This window comes from Zea mays, chromosome 1 (genome assembly GCF_902167145.1).
Source record: "Zea mays cultivar B73 chromosome 1, Zm-B73-REFERENCE-NAM-5.0, whole genome shotgun sequence".
Lineage (NCBI taxonomy): Eukaryota > Viridiplantae > Streptophyta > Magnoliopsida > Poales > Poaceae > Zea > Zea mays.
This window is the reverse complement of record NC_050096.1, coordinates 12523417-12540811: the sequence shown is the minus strand read 5'-3', so window position 1 is coordinate 12540811 and position 17395 is coordinate 12523417. Positions and strand designations below refer to the sequence as shown.

The window sequence follows — 17395 nt, the reverse complement described above, 5'->3', positions numbered from 1 at the left end:
TTGTGATTTGTGAAACTTATATCCTCCACGTTTATGAGCGGAAGGCGAAAAACACCTTCCCTTCTTTTTACATGTTACAAAGGCAACACCCTTCGTAGTTATAGCTTCGCTGTGGGCTAAGCTCGTGGTTGCATTCCCTAAATAATGGTATCACACTAGGAATACGAGTTTGTTCATTCTCTTAGAAACGACTTCAATTTTTTCCACCATTACTTAGGTGATCTCATAGAAGCTCTGTATTCCTTACGAACAATTTCAGAGTTTTCACCATTATTTAGGTGATCACATAGGAGATCTGTATTCCCTTATGATTACTTCGGAGCTCAAAATGTGTCATTTAGCAGCTAGAAGTTCCGACTGTTCAAATCTCAAAACGTGTTAAAAGAAGTGACAACCTCCGACTTAATCACCTCTGAAGTTGTTTTGTAGAAAAGGTCGATAAAGCTACCAACGCGGCAGGCCCTGACGCATTCTAATCAGGAATTTCATGGATGAGGACCAAAATATCGTCCACCAAGAAGCAAGAATCGAGGCATGAGAGGTTCTTGGTGGGCAAGGCGAACTGATCTAGGAGAATGGAAGCGGAGGGCACGACTAGTGACCCGGTCGAGCAACTGGTTGTAGTAGATGAAAATAGCTTCATGCATCTTAGCACTATCGACAACAACATGGCCTGCAATAGTAAACGAGTGGATGTGTTCTTCCCATTATGGTGACACGCCTAGCGGTGGAAAACTCGATGTTCACATCGCCGAGCTATAGAAAAAACATCCTTGAATGCTGCCGGACGATTGTTCTCGAGGGGGAGGCAAAATCTAAGGAATGCCACTTTAGATGTCTTCTAAAGGCCACAACCACATACCTATGTTTTTCTGGCCCTGGCATGAAACATAGATTGAGTCCCTATACAAGGGAAATATAAATAACCAAACTCTTGTTGTATAAGAAATTAGAAACTATAGGCATTGCATTTATACTCTATTGTCTCGTTGATTCAAAAACTAAACCAAACATTCATATTTTTAGCATATAGCAGCCATGGCATAATATATGCAAGAGTCGGGGCCCTAAAATTTTGGAGGCCCTATATGATCGGTCCACTTGCACTAGGCCATGGACGAGCCTAAAAGGTCAGCCTCTTCTTTAGAGAGCTTCTTGTGACATGTGTAGCCTCTAGTGTGTATATGGTTCCCTTGGTTAAACTAACTGCAAATTGATACTACCTAGTTCTTCATACTCTAGCTCTATCGGGTCTTGGAAGGTGTCTCCATTAACTGATGGACAAACCCAGGTGTCTTGCACTACCTACAGATAACCATCAAATCACATACAAATTGTTTCAAAATAAAGCCTTATTTTTGCCCAATGATTAATATTGGTCTACAGCAGTCGCGACACATGATCTGAACAATTAGAAGGCAACTATCATTGTGGCACGACACTAGGTACATATCACTCAAAAGATGAGAAGTGTATCAGAAAAAGTGAGGGCATAGACGTGTTGTGCGTTCAACCTAGGTGCAACTAGGAGGTTCATGTCATAGTGGATAATACTCTACCTCATTTTATATGTGATAGATTGATGAATATAAAGGTGAAGAAGATTACATGGTCAAATATCAACTAAGCACTATGACCTTCTACCTATTCCTTCCCACTTGGTTCTGGTGAGAGTTCTGCCTTAACGGTCCCAAGTTCACCTTAGTGCCTGCCCTTAAGAGATTGTAGATCTAACTCAGTTTTAGTGATGAGTTGTTCATGGCAATCCCTTAGGATCATCCATTCTACGCTTATGTACTTTCACTTTTATAAGGATTACATATTGATTGTGCTATGGGCCCAGCCAACTGTGGCCCAAAACCCCTAATTTTTTGTGGTTATAGAGTTGTACATAATGCCTTGCCTTCGATTATGGCATGGTGTTAGGGATGTCCAACTGCAGTGATAAACGTACCTATCATAGGGCAGATATGTCTAATCGTATTGATGAAAACTAGAGTCCATGCCATTAAGTACAACATAGGTAACTAATATAGCAATTTATACTCTATATTACTTCATGGTACACCGTCACACACACATGGCTATAGGATCGATGCATGTAACAAATAGTGATCTTGGGTACGTATGATGTCTAAGTCATGGCAACAACACGTCTATAAGACTATAACATCACACATCATATTTAATATAATATATGAAGGTTTTATCCATAGTTGCATCACCATGAGACCATTAGGAGTAGAACTCAAATGAGGTATCATTTCTTCAGTGGCCATAATGTCATCAGTAGGGAAGACAACTGTACTATCAGGAGTAGATCTCAAACGTGGTTTCGTGCCTTCGGGGGTCACAATGCCTCTAGTAGGGAAGCCAATTGTACCATCAGGAGTTGCTAGTTGATTCAATCTAAACCTATACCCTTAGATCATAAAAAAATGTTACTTTTACTATCACTTTAAAAAAATATGTGGGCGACTTTAAGCAAAGTCTGCAATCTTGTCTCCTCTCACACCATGCTTTCTGCAAACATGTGGGACATGTTTCACTTTTTTCACTGCGTAGACTGGTGTTGTGATTTTTTGTGGGAGCATGGAAGAAACATAGCATTGGAGCATAGCATGTAGAGACGCTACTTTTGACTTCTATGTGGGCATGCATTTTTGTTAGTGTTTCTGATTATACCTTTGTGTAAATCTTAAATCAAAATTTGAGTGAAATTGTGGTGGACCCGTCAGTGAAAATAATTACATATATACTCAAGGGAAACCTTCTTTTGTTTAAATAAAAAATCAAATGAAACTTTGAACCCTGCAATGTTTCAAGAGTAATTTTTACCAAATTTATTCCTATAATCCTAAGTAACGAATTTTGAGAGACACGTAATCCTAATCCTAGGCTTCTATTTCCCTTGGTGTCAATATTCAAAAGGTTGTTATCGGATTGTTTTTAGCCAACACCTTTTCTGCGTGTACTGGATAGTCTCACGTGACCGTCAAACATTCAATAATTAGATATTTACATGCTAAGGTCAGTTGATTCATTAAGTAGTAGGAGTGTCTTATTGCATTTTAGCAGTGAGTGGGATCAACTATCAGTCTATCATTAGATTAATCGACAATCTCAAATTTTGGAAACATCATTCTTTTAATTGCACACACTGTTGCAGTTTTTTCATTTTTTAGTCAAGTTTATGACATTTCCTAAAAGCAGAAGCATAACCATATGTAGAAAATTGTATTGATTCACATCCCCATTAGGGAATGCAACTGCAATACTAGGAGTTCTTGTTAGAGCTTCACATGCACATCATTTTGGAACAAGAGCCTACTTTTTTGTAGGAATAATGCGCACATAGTTCCCTACACAAGTGTGTTATTCTGAATTAGGTTCCCTACACAAGTGTGTTATTCTGAATTAGGTTACGTTGCCAATATATTTATGCTTAGGATCTTCTTACTCTTCAATTGTAGAGTCCACATGACTTTTTTGCGCATGCATTTGAACTCTGGTGTTTTCTTTTTTGCTTTGTATTTTTAAAGCACTTTTCTTTCACGACCACTTCGTTATAAATCTGAAAAATTCTTGGAAATCTGAAATCGGATTAATCCTATAATTTATGACATAAAAGAAGGCACATGTGTTCCTAGCTACCTACAAGATCCAAAAAGGCTTTTGCTGAAGATATGTGCATAATTGTTTATGTGAATTATGTTGCATTCATCAAGTGAGAATAATGGTTCATTCCAACCTACATGAAATTTATTTTGGTCGGAGTTTCCTATAAGTTGCTTAGGAATGTTTTGGATGACATTTTATATATGATCTAGATATCAATATGTTTATTATAATTTAGGTGTCCTTGTAAACTCTTAAGGAATTTTTCATATGGTAATACATCTGTGATAATTGTTATGTAGGATGCCATGATGGATTTTGCCGTTGCTAGATGACATAATTAGCCATTCCTTTTTATTTGACTGTTTATACAGATATTTTTCATGAAAAGAAAAATACACTATTTGTATATGCTTTTTTATATAATAATGTTGTCATGAACGACATTTGCATGTCTATTTTCTTTGTTCTAATGTGATATTTTACCATTTTGATAGGTTCTGCTCAGGATTTGAATCACCACTCTGGTCTGCTCAAGCTTAAAACTTTTCTAGCACTCTAAGGACTTGGCTGAGATTTGCTTCCTAAAACACAATTTATGTTGCACAAATATTGTGGTTCTTGCAAATATTATCATCATTATCATCTTTTGGCTGTCAAATATATTAAACATGCTTACTGTATGATTATTATTTATCTATAAATGATTGATAACCACATGACTTAAATTGTAGGCACGTAAGTTACAATTACATGAAAACAAACAACACATGTATTATTACCCTAATCAATACCGGTATTGATTAGGGTAATAATACATGTGTTGTTCGTTTTCATGTAATCATTATGTACTAATATTTTACTCCATCTGTTCCAAATTATAATTTATTTGAGTTTTGTGTGCTAAGTTTGACCGGCTCGTCTTATTCATTTTTTTACGAAAAATAAAAAATTCAAAGCTATACTTAAAGCATATTATATAGTAAACAATATCACAGTAAAAATTAGTAATAAATATGAAATTTTTTGAATAGGACAAGTCGATCGACCATATGTTAAAAGAGTCAAACGAATTATAAATTAAAACGGATAAGTATTGAATAATTTATGAGTTGTCGTAACACATATGTATTATACTAGTAGCAACAAATGCTAGAGATCGCAACATGTAAAAAATGAATCTATCCATTCTCGCACGACCACCTTTCGTATACATAATACACGCAAAGTTAATATGAACAATTCGTCCAATACTTTCTCTGTTATTTTTTATTTGTTACATTTTAGTAAAAAAAAATTAACTAGCGGAGGTATTAATATATAACTGCCATGTTTTACGAAAAACACCTTTCACGCTCCTCTGCGCTCAGCTATGTATTTACAAAAACTCTTTCATGTGTTACTCAAAGATTGTTGAACGATAGATTCTGATTAATTGACTTTGTGCATACATGCACGAGGATGCTCTTATGTGTTCCCTGAAAAAAAAAATCATATTCTAATTTTTTAGCTTCGTCCGATCCGGCGAACAGGAAGCGCAACCGAAAAACCTACGGCGACAGATCTCCACCCAAACATCTCACCAGTCGACAGTAGTCATCAGCCGTCTAACAAAACCGTTAAACGGACGGACCATCGTCCCGGGCAGACCCGCCGAACGACGGTCGACGGCAGAGGCAAAACCCTCACCTTCCTCCGTGGGGGCGATGGCGGCGCCGGAATCGGAATGCGGCGGGAGTGACGGCTACCGCGACCTCCGCGGCGTGCGCGTCGACCTGGACACGGGAGCGGCCCGAGCCGGTGGGGGAGGAGGCTTCGCCGTCTCCTTCTGGCTCTACCTGTCCGTCTCCGCCAGACCGTCCTCGGTGATCCTCCACCAGGTTGGATGGATTCCTCTCTCTTCACCATTTTTATAGGTGGTCTCCAGGCGATTGTTTCTGCAGGAATTGTTTTGTTTCCGGGACGGGTACAGGAACATAGCAACGATGTGCTGCTTTCGCTGTCTCAGTTTCTGCTTTGATCGTTCGATTTTAGGTGTCAAATGCTGTTGTACCCTCCAAATCAGTCGGCTAATACGAGACCCGGGCTGTCCTTGTTTCAGCATTCGCAGAACAGCAAAAAGTTCTAGTAGTCTGTACTCGATTCCACTATGTCTTAGTCTGGTGGAATTTCGTGTTTCTTGCCTTGGTACGGTTTCAGGGAAAACATTTTCGTTGGAAAAGAAGCGATGGGTAAATTTTATAGGTTTCCCTGTGAAGTTTCATCATCAGAGTTGGTGCTAATCGATTGGATTTGTTGATTGTGCAGATCACAGCGGGAGATGACACCAAGTTGCCGTTTCTTGCTTTAGGTGAAGGAAACAAACTGCTTCTCTTCCCGTTGATGAGGCTGCACAGGGAAGCTCCTGCTCCTGCTAGTTCGTACCCATGGACTGACACAACCAATCTATCATCTACGAGTGTATGCCCTCTTGAGAAATGGTTCCACATTGGGTGTGAGGTATGATGCAAATAACTGTAGGCATCCCCCCCTTACCCCCTTGCATTTGTAGCCCGCAAATGAAAGTGCAAATGGCAACATGTTTGGCACTTTCCCCTGCTCTTATTTCTTTTGTGTTTGTGTGTACCTCTATTTTTAGATGAAAAAAAACACAACATGCAGCATCCATCAAGAGCTTTATTTCCTGGTATCTCCACATGTTAGTCTACCCTCCACTTTTTGTTGAAATGGCGGTTTTATGACATTGGTTTGTACCTACCCATGTCAGGTTACTGAAAATGTTATGCGTCTTCACGTTGATGGTTTCCTAACTGCTGAGGCCCCCCTTTGTTCACTGTTTGATGAGCCAGACAGTCAGGATGATTCAAACCAAATTAGCTTAGTTGGAAATGATGGCAAGCTTGAAGGCTATATCTATAATATCGAGGTTTCATATGTACTAGGAGCTATAAAAGAACAATACACAAAGGTGATTCATCTAAGCTAATGGCATGGCAGATTTTGTAACCGTGTAAGTGCAGACTTTGTGATATTCTCATTGAATTGCAGAACCCACCATTTAAGTTATCTATTGACTATTCATGCTCTGATGGAATCGAAGAGGGTGATGACGGCATTTGGAGCATCGTTGGTGGGAAGGTAAACAAGATGCTGTCATGTCACGACTCAAGACTCATACGTGATGGCAGAATTCTGCGTTTCAGTTTTTTTTTGAGAGAGATAATTTCAGTAAAATATGGCATGCAAAAAGCAACATGAGAAATTGCATTTGAGTTGGAAAAAAATAGTAGCAAATATTTACTTGTATCATATCGTGGATTAAATCAAAATAACCATGGGCTACCCTAATTATGGAAATTTATTGATGCAGGCATCTTGCCGGAGAAATTTCATTTTGGAAGTAGTACTAACCAACGCTTTTGGTGAACCTGTGAAGGATAAAGAGGTTATTTTTTTTGCTTATTTTAAATCTAATCATATTGATTTAATTGTTTGCATAGTGTTCTTACAAACTTATTCATCTTCTAGGTCGTTTCTTCACTTGTCTATGCTGATGATGGAACAGTAGTTGCAAAATCAAGGGATGATTCTGAGCCTCCTTTGCTTATTACTTGCGAAGGACTTGAATATGCAGCGATAAGCAGGCCTCTACCAATTATACGTGGGCGAGCACTATTTAAACTCAAGATATCTCAGGTGAGTTCTCCATATGTAAACCATCCTTGTTATGTATATAGCTTCAGTTTGCATTGGACAGAAAAAAGGAATTACTTGTCACTGTCTGTCTCTCTGATGTGGAGCATAAGTTATTCATCTTTCATGTGTTGCTGTTGGAAGCATATTTTTTAATGTTTCTCTCAGTAGTGCTATAGCCTAGCAGAGGCTGCAGTGCTTGTTATTTCTGGCTACTGTGGCATGTACATGTAACACACCCCATTGCAGCTACTTATGGTGCATGGAGATGGCGCCTTCCGCCGTACGAATGAATTTTGAAGGCATATTCGGAATGATTTTTCCCTTTTAAACTCCATCTTAGTGACTTCCATTCCATAACTTCTTTTGAGGGGCTGTGGGTGCAAGTGAAGCGATGAAGAGGCTTTGAGCATATCATAATTATTGGAAGGCATTTTGGCAGGCCCGTCCAGTGCCAAGTGCAACTGGGGCGATGGCACATGGCCCCCAAATTTTTAGGGGCCCATTTTTTGAGTTTTGTGAATATAAATAATATAAGAAGGCAAATATTGTATGCTGTTTTATAAATTAAACTGCAAAATCTTGAAATAGATAATATAAGAGGACAAGAATATGATAATAGATCAAATTTAAAAGGACCCATTGTAGATTAATTTTATCTTTATATATTATAGGTCATAGGACCTATTTTTATGTTTTGCACCGGGGCCCAAAAAACTCAGACGCCCCTGATTTTGGTGTTCTGTTATATTTGTTTTATGCATTTGGATTGATCCCCCTCTTTGTATTTTGAAAAGATTATCTGCTTCACATAGATTGCCTATGTATTATTTATGGACTCAACATCAAATGTTGGCAGTTCACTCCTGACACTGCAATTTCTAGAAATAGTTACAGAATAAACACTCACATACGACTAATAAATAATTTGCATTGCATCTTTTTTATGTGTGTTGAAAGAGGGAATTTGTCCCTTGTTGATTTTTTTGAGTAGCTGGTGCAATCCTGGGTGGGTAGGCTCTCAGGTTGTCTTTAACAACTTTCCTATCACATCTCCTATTTCAAACTCTACTCAGTGTAAAACAATTTCTTGTGTGACCATATGCACGGTCTGCTAGAGACGGCCTCACTAGGAGCCTCTAGTAACTGCCCTAGGGCGGTTATATGTTGTTGTGCCAGTGTTGAATGGTCACCGAAACCTTCTGTGAAGCCAAGCTTGGAACCACGATGTGGATTCAATTCCTGTCTCTCCAGACGATAAAGCACGGCCATACCGACGTTGCAGTGCATATGTTCTCACCACGAACTTTGGGAGGCATAGGCGCCGCTAAAACTAGTACACACTGCACCATCATTGGCACTGCTAACATGCTCTCTACAAACTGCAGTTGCAATTTCACTGAAGAAAACACTTGTTGCAACATTCCCTCCTTTTCACAATAATTGATGTTTTTGGCTTAGGCACAAGAATAAGGATGGGAGTGGAACGACCATGCTACCCTATCAATATTTACAAGTCGGGCCACCAGCTGGTCGAGCTAGAGCAGCGACCAGAAGTCTAATCATGATTAGGGCGACGATTAGGACGCCTAATCGGTCCTGGTCGAGCTCTGGTCGTCTATTAGTCGTCCTATAGATTTATGGACATATGTATATGTATTATGTATATAACTATATATAAGCAATAATGTTAGTCTGCATTTCTGCAATACTGCAATAGAGTGACATTATATAAGTCTTTACTCTTAAAAAGTAGCAACATACTGAAACTGAAAGTAATATAGGCATAATTAGTAGCAGTAATTCAGTAAAAGTGTAAAACAGAAACTGAAAGTAATATAGGCATAAAACTAAAACTGAAAACAGTAGTTACTGAACTTAGTAGCAGCAGAAGTGCAGAACTGAAAGCAGAAGTTCAGATGACGAACTCATCTCGACTCAGGGTGACTGATGTTGGTCTGCTGGACTGGAGAGTGGAGACGCCGGCACGCCGCCGGTGGGCTACAGACGCTGCCAGAGAAGATGACTGGAGCTTGGAGCAGCCGCCGGTGACTGGACCACTGGACGCCGATGACTGGAGCTGGACGGCACCAGAGAGCAATAGGGTTTACGCCTGAACAAAGGCTGGTGGCTGGCAGGTTTTGTGTTAGGCTGGGGTAGGGTTTCGGCTGACCAGGGGCAACATATATGTTGCAACTGTAGATGGGCTGAAAAAATGAGTTAAGCCCATTAGCCCAGTATAAACGCCTCTGTTCTTAAGGCGTCGCCTAGGCGTCCAAGCGGTGGTCCAACGCCTTGGACCGCCTTACCGCTTTCAAAACCATGTTAAACGCGCAGACATCAGTGGGCGACCAGATTCCTAACGATCGGATGATTAATCGCTCAGGTCGACGACTAGTCGGGCGACTTGGAAATCTGGTCGTGTCGTCCTTCTAATCGCCAACTAACAGGCGACCAGCCCGACTAATCGCGATTAGTCGGACGACTTGTAAACATTGACCCTATTAACCCCCTCTTAAGTGTGCGTTTATAATCTCAAAGGCACAAACTCACTCTTAGGTGTGTTTCTATTTAGGGGCAGGATTGGATAAAATTGGTCAAGGTTGCCTTGGAGTTGTAAACAACAAGTAATTTGAAAATAATAGAAGCTAAAACAACAAATATGTAGCTTTCTTCCAAATGTGATATAGTATTTATCCCCCAAGGCACACGCACATGACAGACACACACGCAATACACACTACCCCTAAAAAGAGAACTTAACCAAGTAGGAAACCTACATACACAAAATACATACCACCTGTGATCCCTGAGGGCTTGTTTGGGAGCAAGGGGATTGAGGGGGCTAAAACTTTTTAGCCCCCTCAATCCCCTTGCTCCCAAACAAGCCCTGAAAGAATAGTTAATCAAGTAACAAACCTAAGACAACAGCAAACGAGCACAAAAACAAGCGCCCCTGGCCCATCTGAATTGACCCGGCAAGCACCTCTAGCCCATTATGATACGGTTTAGTCCGGCCCATCTGAATTGACCCGGCAAGCACCTCTAGCCCATTATGATAAGGTTTAGTCCATTACAGCACAAGCATAGCTGTTGGACAGTTAACACTAGTTAATGGCATGTGGAAAGATTAAAATAAAATGGCCATATGTATATGTCTCTACATTCGGCCTACTTCTATGAATTTGATTCGTGTGCAATTTGAAACCTTTTGGATCCCGAGGATCAATTCTTTCTGCTAATGAAAGCTTAAATGTATGCAATACCAGTTCCAGTTCTTAGCCCTGAAGCTGCACATACTCATGACAGCAGCCACAATCTAGTGATGCTCATATCCAACAAAGTTGGGATGTAGTGTGCCATGTAAATCACGCCATGTATCATTACATTTCTTTGAAGTTATGATGGTAGTTGCTTGTTTTTTGTCCATAATAACGTGGTGTCTGTTTCAGCTCTCTTCCAAATGTGACAATAAGCTCTTCCGTATTAAATTCTCTACACTTCACATGCAAAGATATTCTTTTCTGGAAGCATATTCCAAACCGATTCGCTGTATATCTCGAAGCCGCACTGTCCGCCCCTTGGGTCCTACAAAGCGGGCGAGTTCTGCAACAGCAAATGAAATTGACATGCTCAGTAATGGCCAAGGGTTTGTTAGTACTGACAAAGTAAATAGTCGTGGACATTCAGTGTGTCTGCATACGCCCATGTTTCCCAAGATAGAAGATGGAATGGTGGAGGTAGTAGAGGCCCACAAAATAGTATCACAGGTAATGAATTAGGCAATTAGCTAGCCTGACTTACTTTGTCAATTTATGCTTAATTTGTGACTTCTTGATTTGGTATCGTTATCTGTTTACAGAATAAGAATGCCAGAAAAGTGGTAGTAAGCAAAGAAGCACAGAATGTAATAGGGACTGATTCCTCAACATCCAACTATGACAGCTTTGATTCAGGAAGTTCTTGGAGTGGATCAGAAGGAGATGATGGTATTGAAACCTTTTCAGACGCTGTGGTTTTCAGATACTGTCTAGACAGCACATATGACCGGTCAAAGTTTCTTAGAGGTGCATCTCTTACTGTTAACAAAGATGACTTGGTAAAACTTGCAGACCGAGTCTCGTTGTATAGTGGATGCTCCCACCACAGGTAATTTAACTCTTGTATCTGATAAATTTTTCCTCACTCGTATTATTGACAGTAATTCTGCGATTTATTTTTCCCTTCTAGAAACCAAATATTAATGTCGAAGAGATTGCTCAGAGAGGGTGCTGACACTTGGAACATGATCTCAAAGAACAATGAACGTGCTCTTTGGTCATCTGCCATTCCAGAGATCATAACAAAATTTACGAACATTGCCCATTCTGTGCGTAGGGGTTTATCAGAGCAGGTAGGATATCTTTACATGACCTCAGTATGTTAACTATCAGTCCCAGGGTTGTATACTTTTTGTACGGTGCAATGTTTAATTGCATAGTATTCACTGTTTCAGGATCTTGAGGTTTTAAGAGGCATTGCTGGTTGTGGTGAGGACATAGGAAGAGATGAATTTGATAGGCTATGGTGCTGGTTATACCCAGTGGCTGTTTCATTATCGAGAGAGAGAATTAAAAAGCTGTGGGATTGCACAGCACCTAGATGGATAGAGGGCTTGATTACAACAGAAGAAGCTGAGAGTGCACTAAGAAGTTCCAGGGAATTGTTAAAGGAGGCAGGAACATTTGTTCTCAGATTTCCTATCACCCGAAGCTGGCCACATCCAGATGCTGGAAGCCTAGTTGTCACTTACATTGGCTCTGATAGCTCAATTCATCATAGGCTACTCTCTCTTGATTCCAGGTGTGCTGCAATTAGCATGTTACCCTATCTTCTGAATCTATTGGCAGCGAAATTTCTGAACCTTTCTCTTTTCTACTGCTAACAGTGATGCTAGCGCTGAGAAACTGCAAGATTTGCTGCTCCAGGAACCGGAACTATCACAATTGGGCAGGTAAAGCATTATAGACTCCAAAACACAGGTGCTGTTCCTTTCATTACTTACTAAATGGTTAGACATATATTCAAATGCAGGGTTGATCGGGTCTCAATCACCATCCGGAGATGACCGAGGCTTCAAACGGTTAAACTTACATTCAAAAGCAGGATTTAGGATGCTGCCACGAGAAGAGGGTCAGCAGCAGCTCGACGCATACAAGTTCATTGTCATCCAAGAGCATAGCCCATAACACCCATTGCCTGTTTTTTTTTTGAATCAAACACCCATTGCCTGTTGTTACCATGTACAGGTTGTAAATTGGTTCCCTTGGTAGTTTAGTTCGTACAAAGAGAGGTACTAGTGAGGTCTAGTTGCTTCAGAAAACCAACAGTAACATGAGCTACCATGTGTGTCGCAAAAAGAAAGAAGCTGTCATCATGTGCCTCGAAACTGGAGGATTTTCAGTGGCTAACATGTTGCATATAGAATTGACAGTTGATTTATTTTTGGGTTCCTTTTCAATCCTGTCATTTGGGCCGAGAGGAGGATAAGTGTCGTCGTAGCCCATGTCAATTTTGAGGTCAAAAGCATTGGGCCGTCCACTATCCAAGCACCGAATCACGCTACATTCTCACAAATGGCTGCGGGTCGCACCCGGCGCTCGGCATCCCTCCCCGCCGCAAAGTCGCGCCGCCGTCGCCTCGCACGCACGAACGCCATCACTTCGTCGCTTACCCATCAGACAGACAAACAAGGCCGAAACTCCACGACGTCCCCCGCTCGGCAGCAGCAACAGCCGAGACCCTAGCGCAGCATGGCTTGGACAACTGCGGCCACAGTGTGCTGGCGCCTGCTCCACCTCCCCTCCGCCCGCTGCCCTCTCTCGTCCCGGGCCCGGTGTTCCGCTGCGCAGAGCCCAGACGCCGTGGACAAGGAGTACGCCGACCTCAACCTCCGGCCTCTGTACCCCAACGTCTGTCGTCACCCTTCTTCTCTTCGTCCGTACCCCGGTGCTATTCCAATCTTACCGCTGATCCATCTCTGTACGCAGAGGGGCCATCACATGCGCATACGGCAGCACGTGAACCCGCTCAGCTCATCCTTCTCGGTAAAGCACTCCTAACTCCTCACCCATTTTTTTAATATTGCCAAGCGAGCACAGGCACTCGTATTTTCAGTTAATTTGTGCTCTGTTTTGCGGTGCGTAGGAGCCCACGGGGCCGCCAGAGTGGAAGGAGGTGTTCGACGACCCCTTGCTTCCCCTCATGGTCGACATCGGCTGCGGTGCGCAAGTGCTACTTTTATTTAATTTTATTTTATACTGGCAATGGGTTGCTTGAAAGAGGATGTTCTCAGGGAATCTTGATGTCCAGGGAGTGGGAGGTTCTTGATTTGGCACGCGAAGAATTCTGGCAAGAGTCAGAACTACCTTGGGCTAGAAATCCGCCAAAAGGTTTTATTGGTTTTAGGTTGCAGCTTGTTTGGTTTCTGGATTGGATGATTTTTTCCTTTTTGTAATGTATAAATGCCCGGATCTCTGCCTTTCAGTTTAAGAGAGAAAAGAAAGATCACAACAGTTTTAGAAACAAAGAACTGGGAAGCTCAAGCAGCACCCCCCCCCAAAAAAAAGGCATACCGCACCCTCATAACACGGAACAAAGAAAATGAACTGCAGAATCGCATGCCATCATTTTGCTTTCAAAGACATTTGCTTTGCTGTTTGGAACAATTCTCGAAGATGATTCAGTTTCGTTCTTTCCTGAGGTTCCACATTACATAGATTGCCAGGCTGTTGAAATATTTTGGCATAAAAGATATAAGCGTATGCCAGTCTCACACGGTCCATTGCGCATAATGCAATTATCTTGATGTGGACAACCCCTTAAATCCAAGTTGTCTGCTGCGGAATTTCGTCTTGTGTAAGTGTCCAAGCAAACCATTTAAATGTGCATCTGTTTTCCATGTGGGTCTGCCAAATTAGGTTTGATTTGTACAATTGTACCCAAGTAGGAGCCTTTGAACTGCATCCGGTACTTATGCATTGTTAAATTTGTAGTTTGGTGACGTTCTACTTGTTTTGTTTCTGTAGTTGGTGGAGCGGGCACAGTTCTGGGTGAATGAATTGGAGCTTATGAACGTGTAGGTTGCCTGGCATCCGAATTTGGCACTTGCTCTTTCTTATCAGTGCAGTAATGTATCATCACTTGAAATTATTCTCTTTCAACAGCTATTTTATGTTTGCAAATGCAACAGTGTCTTTTGAGAAAATCATATCGTCATACCCTGGTCCCTTGTCACTTGTTTCAATACTGGTGAGTGTAGCTGGGTGCTACATCAGTTCCTTAGTTATATCTGTTGGCTCAGTGATAATTAATCTGATCAGCACTTTGTTATTTCCTGATGTTATGGAAATGGAACTGAGATTTCAGATGTCTATTCGCTGGTTTTGTAGTGTCCTGATCCACACTTCAAAAAGAGGCATCACAAAAGAAGAGTTCTGCAGCAACCATTGGTCGATTCAATCATAAATAATCTCTGTTTAGGCGGACAGGTATAGCAATTCCATAGTCCAAGCATTGTCTTTCTAATCTCAAAGGCACGGACCCGTTACTTCCAAATGCTGTAATAATCGTTGCTCTACTCATACTAATCCTGCAGGCTCTATGCGTTGCACGGTGATAGTTAATTCAAGATAACCTAATGCATTAATGCCATACATTTTAATTTTGAGCTAAGGCCATTTTTTGTTATGTACATCATTCTAGTTTTTGATGCTGTGATCTCCCTTGTGTCTATCATGTCTACACATGTCCTTCATTTCTTCAAGCTAACTTAGTGTATTGATACTAGGTTTTCATACAATCTGATGTACTGGAAGTATCTGTAGACATGAGGGAAAGGTTTGATGGGTACTCTGGTATTTTGGCACATGTTAATTATGTTGATCAAGATCTTCAGTGTGACAATGAAGGATGGCTTCTGGACAACCCAATGGGAATCCGGACAGAGCGAGAAATCCATGCAGAGCTTGAAGGAGCAACGATATACAGGAGGGTGTACCAAAAGGTTAGAGATGCTTCTTTCTAGCTGTTTATCAGCTACAGAAGTTGTCCAAGGAGTAAGGTTTCCAAGAATGTTCATTGCATGTATTCCATTAAGAGAAGTTGGGAAAAAAAACAAAGCATCCAAGTACAAAGCCTGGCGAACCAAAACAAAGAGAAGCCCAAGCAGTAACACCTGATGTCTTCCTGCTTGAACCATGCCACAAGTTGCCTTTACTACATCAAGCTGCATTACATTTCTGACAGTGCGCTTGTGCACATCTAATCTTTTTTTTCACCTGATGCAATGAGTCAGATTAGCCAATGCTTTTGATGAAGATGACAACTGGCATAAGTGTTCCTTTGTTGGTCAGATTGTACTTATGGTGTTTAGCATCGGGTGCTGTCTTCGTTCTGTCCAGAATTCAGGTCTGGAATTGCTCACCATCTATCGGTATGCAGACTGTTTGTAGAGGCAATCCAGATGAGGCAATTTGATGTGCGCTAGGATTGTTCAAACTTTGGTCCGCTCAACGTTCCCTTGACTTGGTAGATATACAAGAATGGACAACGTTTTCTTGACTTGGTAAAGTTTGGTCATTAGTTTGTGAAACAGAATGCTGCATTGCTCTTGGCATTTGATAAGTGACAGGTGAATAAGACGACACCGAGGTGCATGTGGGCACTTTTTAGTGTTTGATGTTTGCTAAGTCCTCTACCAACAGGTCAATACATATGTTAATCAATTTGAATAACTCATTAATTGAAATTTTGTTGCTAATGGTATCGAATTAACTCACCATTGTATTCGGCTTTTCGCTGAGAAACAGTTTAGTATCAGAATCATTTATCGAATAATTTTTCGTCGCAACACAGTCATATTGTACTGGTGATAGCTGACACTGTTGGGTTACCCATGTATTGCCACGATGTCTATATATCATGTGTAAAGAATTTGTAATAAGACACATAAATATATGTTCTATTGATTAGATGAGCGCGAATGTGGAGCTAACAATTAAGGTTCAAATCTCTATTCGTGTGATCTAACAATCAAGGTTCAAATCACGTGGGACGACTTTACAAGTTTGTTCAGTGTTTACGACTGCATAAGAACATGAAACGTAACATTATAAACCATGCAATATCGAGACGTCAGACCATTTATGCTATTATATATATGTGACCAGTGTGTGCGTAGATCTGGGTTGGTTTGAGATTAGGAAACATGAAAGTAACATTATAAACCATGCAATATCGAGACGTCAGACCATTTATGCTATTATATATATGTGACCAGTGTGTGCGTAGATCTGGGTTGGTTTGAGATTAGGAAAGTAGTGCTGTAAAATCGCAATAAATGTGGGACAGTTACCGCTTTATTCTCAACGTTGCGTAAAAGACGCGTAAGATTTATGGTAGTTGTATATATTGCTTTGTCCGTTTTAGCGTAAAATTGATACAAAAGAAGCGTAAAATTGTGTATAATTTAGCGTAAACTACAATTGACTTTATCATGGGTAATAGGACCACTGTTCGGGGCATAAAAGTCACACACAATTTGGAATAGCTGTTGTGTATCTCGCTTCGCATAAGGTTGTTGTAAAACGCATAAAAATATTGTAAATTGGCGTAAAACGTATCAAAAATTTCGTAAATTGACGTAAAACGCATAAAGAATTTCGTAAATTGACGTAAAATGCATCAAGAAGTATTTTGAGGTAATTGTAGCATAAAATACAACTAAATGTGTCGCAAATTTCGTTGGAATATTTTGTGTAAATGTCATCATTCTCTACAACCTAATAGCAATCTTGTAGAACAGATGACAAAGTTGCATAACATCCTGGAATGGAAGATTTTGTGTCACTATCAAAATTAAACCCGAATAGTTTCATCCATCACTATGGGTACACCTGCAGCATTTGAGATGACTTCTAATGGGAATTATGGCTCTTCTTCCACCTTTTCTTATGGCTTAGATGCAATTTGGAAAAAAACAAAATCCCTTATGCAAGAGAAGCCTTGATCTGGGTGACTAATTAAGCATGCGGTCAATGTAGCT

The 17395-nt window shown here is 40.7% G+C and overlaps 1 protein-coding gene across 1 annotated transcript; it reads left to right on the top strand.

The window, feature by feature from the left end:
• Positions 1-12969: 12969 nt before the first annotated feature.
• LOC100273937 (uncharacterized) lies at positions 12970-15750 on the top strand. Its single transcript, NM_001148329.1, has 8 exons — positions 12970-13262; positions 13341-13397; positions 13498-13573; positions 13663-13742; positions 14379-14428; positions 14517-14601; positions 14742-14840; positions 15140-15750. Exons 1-8 carry the CDS (start codon positions 13104-13106, stop codon positions 15374-15376), a joined length of 843 nt encoding a protein of 280 aa, NP_001141801.1. The 5' UTR covers positions 12970-13103; the 3' UTR covers positions 15377-15750.
• Positions 15751-17395: the final 1645 nt, after the last annotated feature.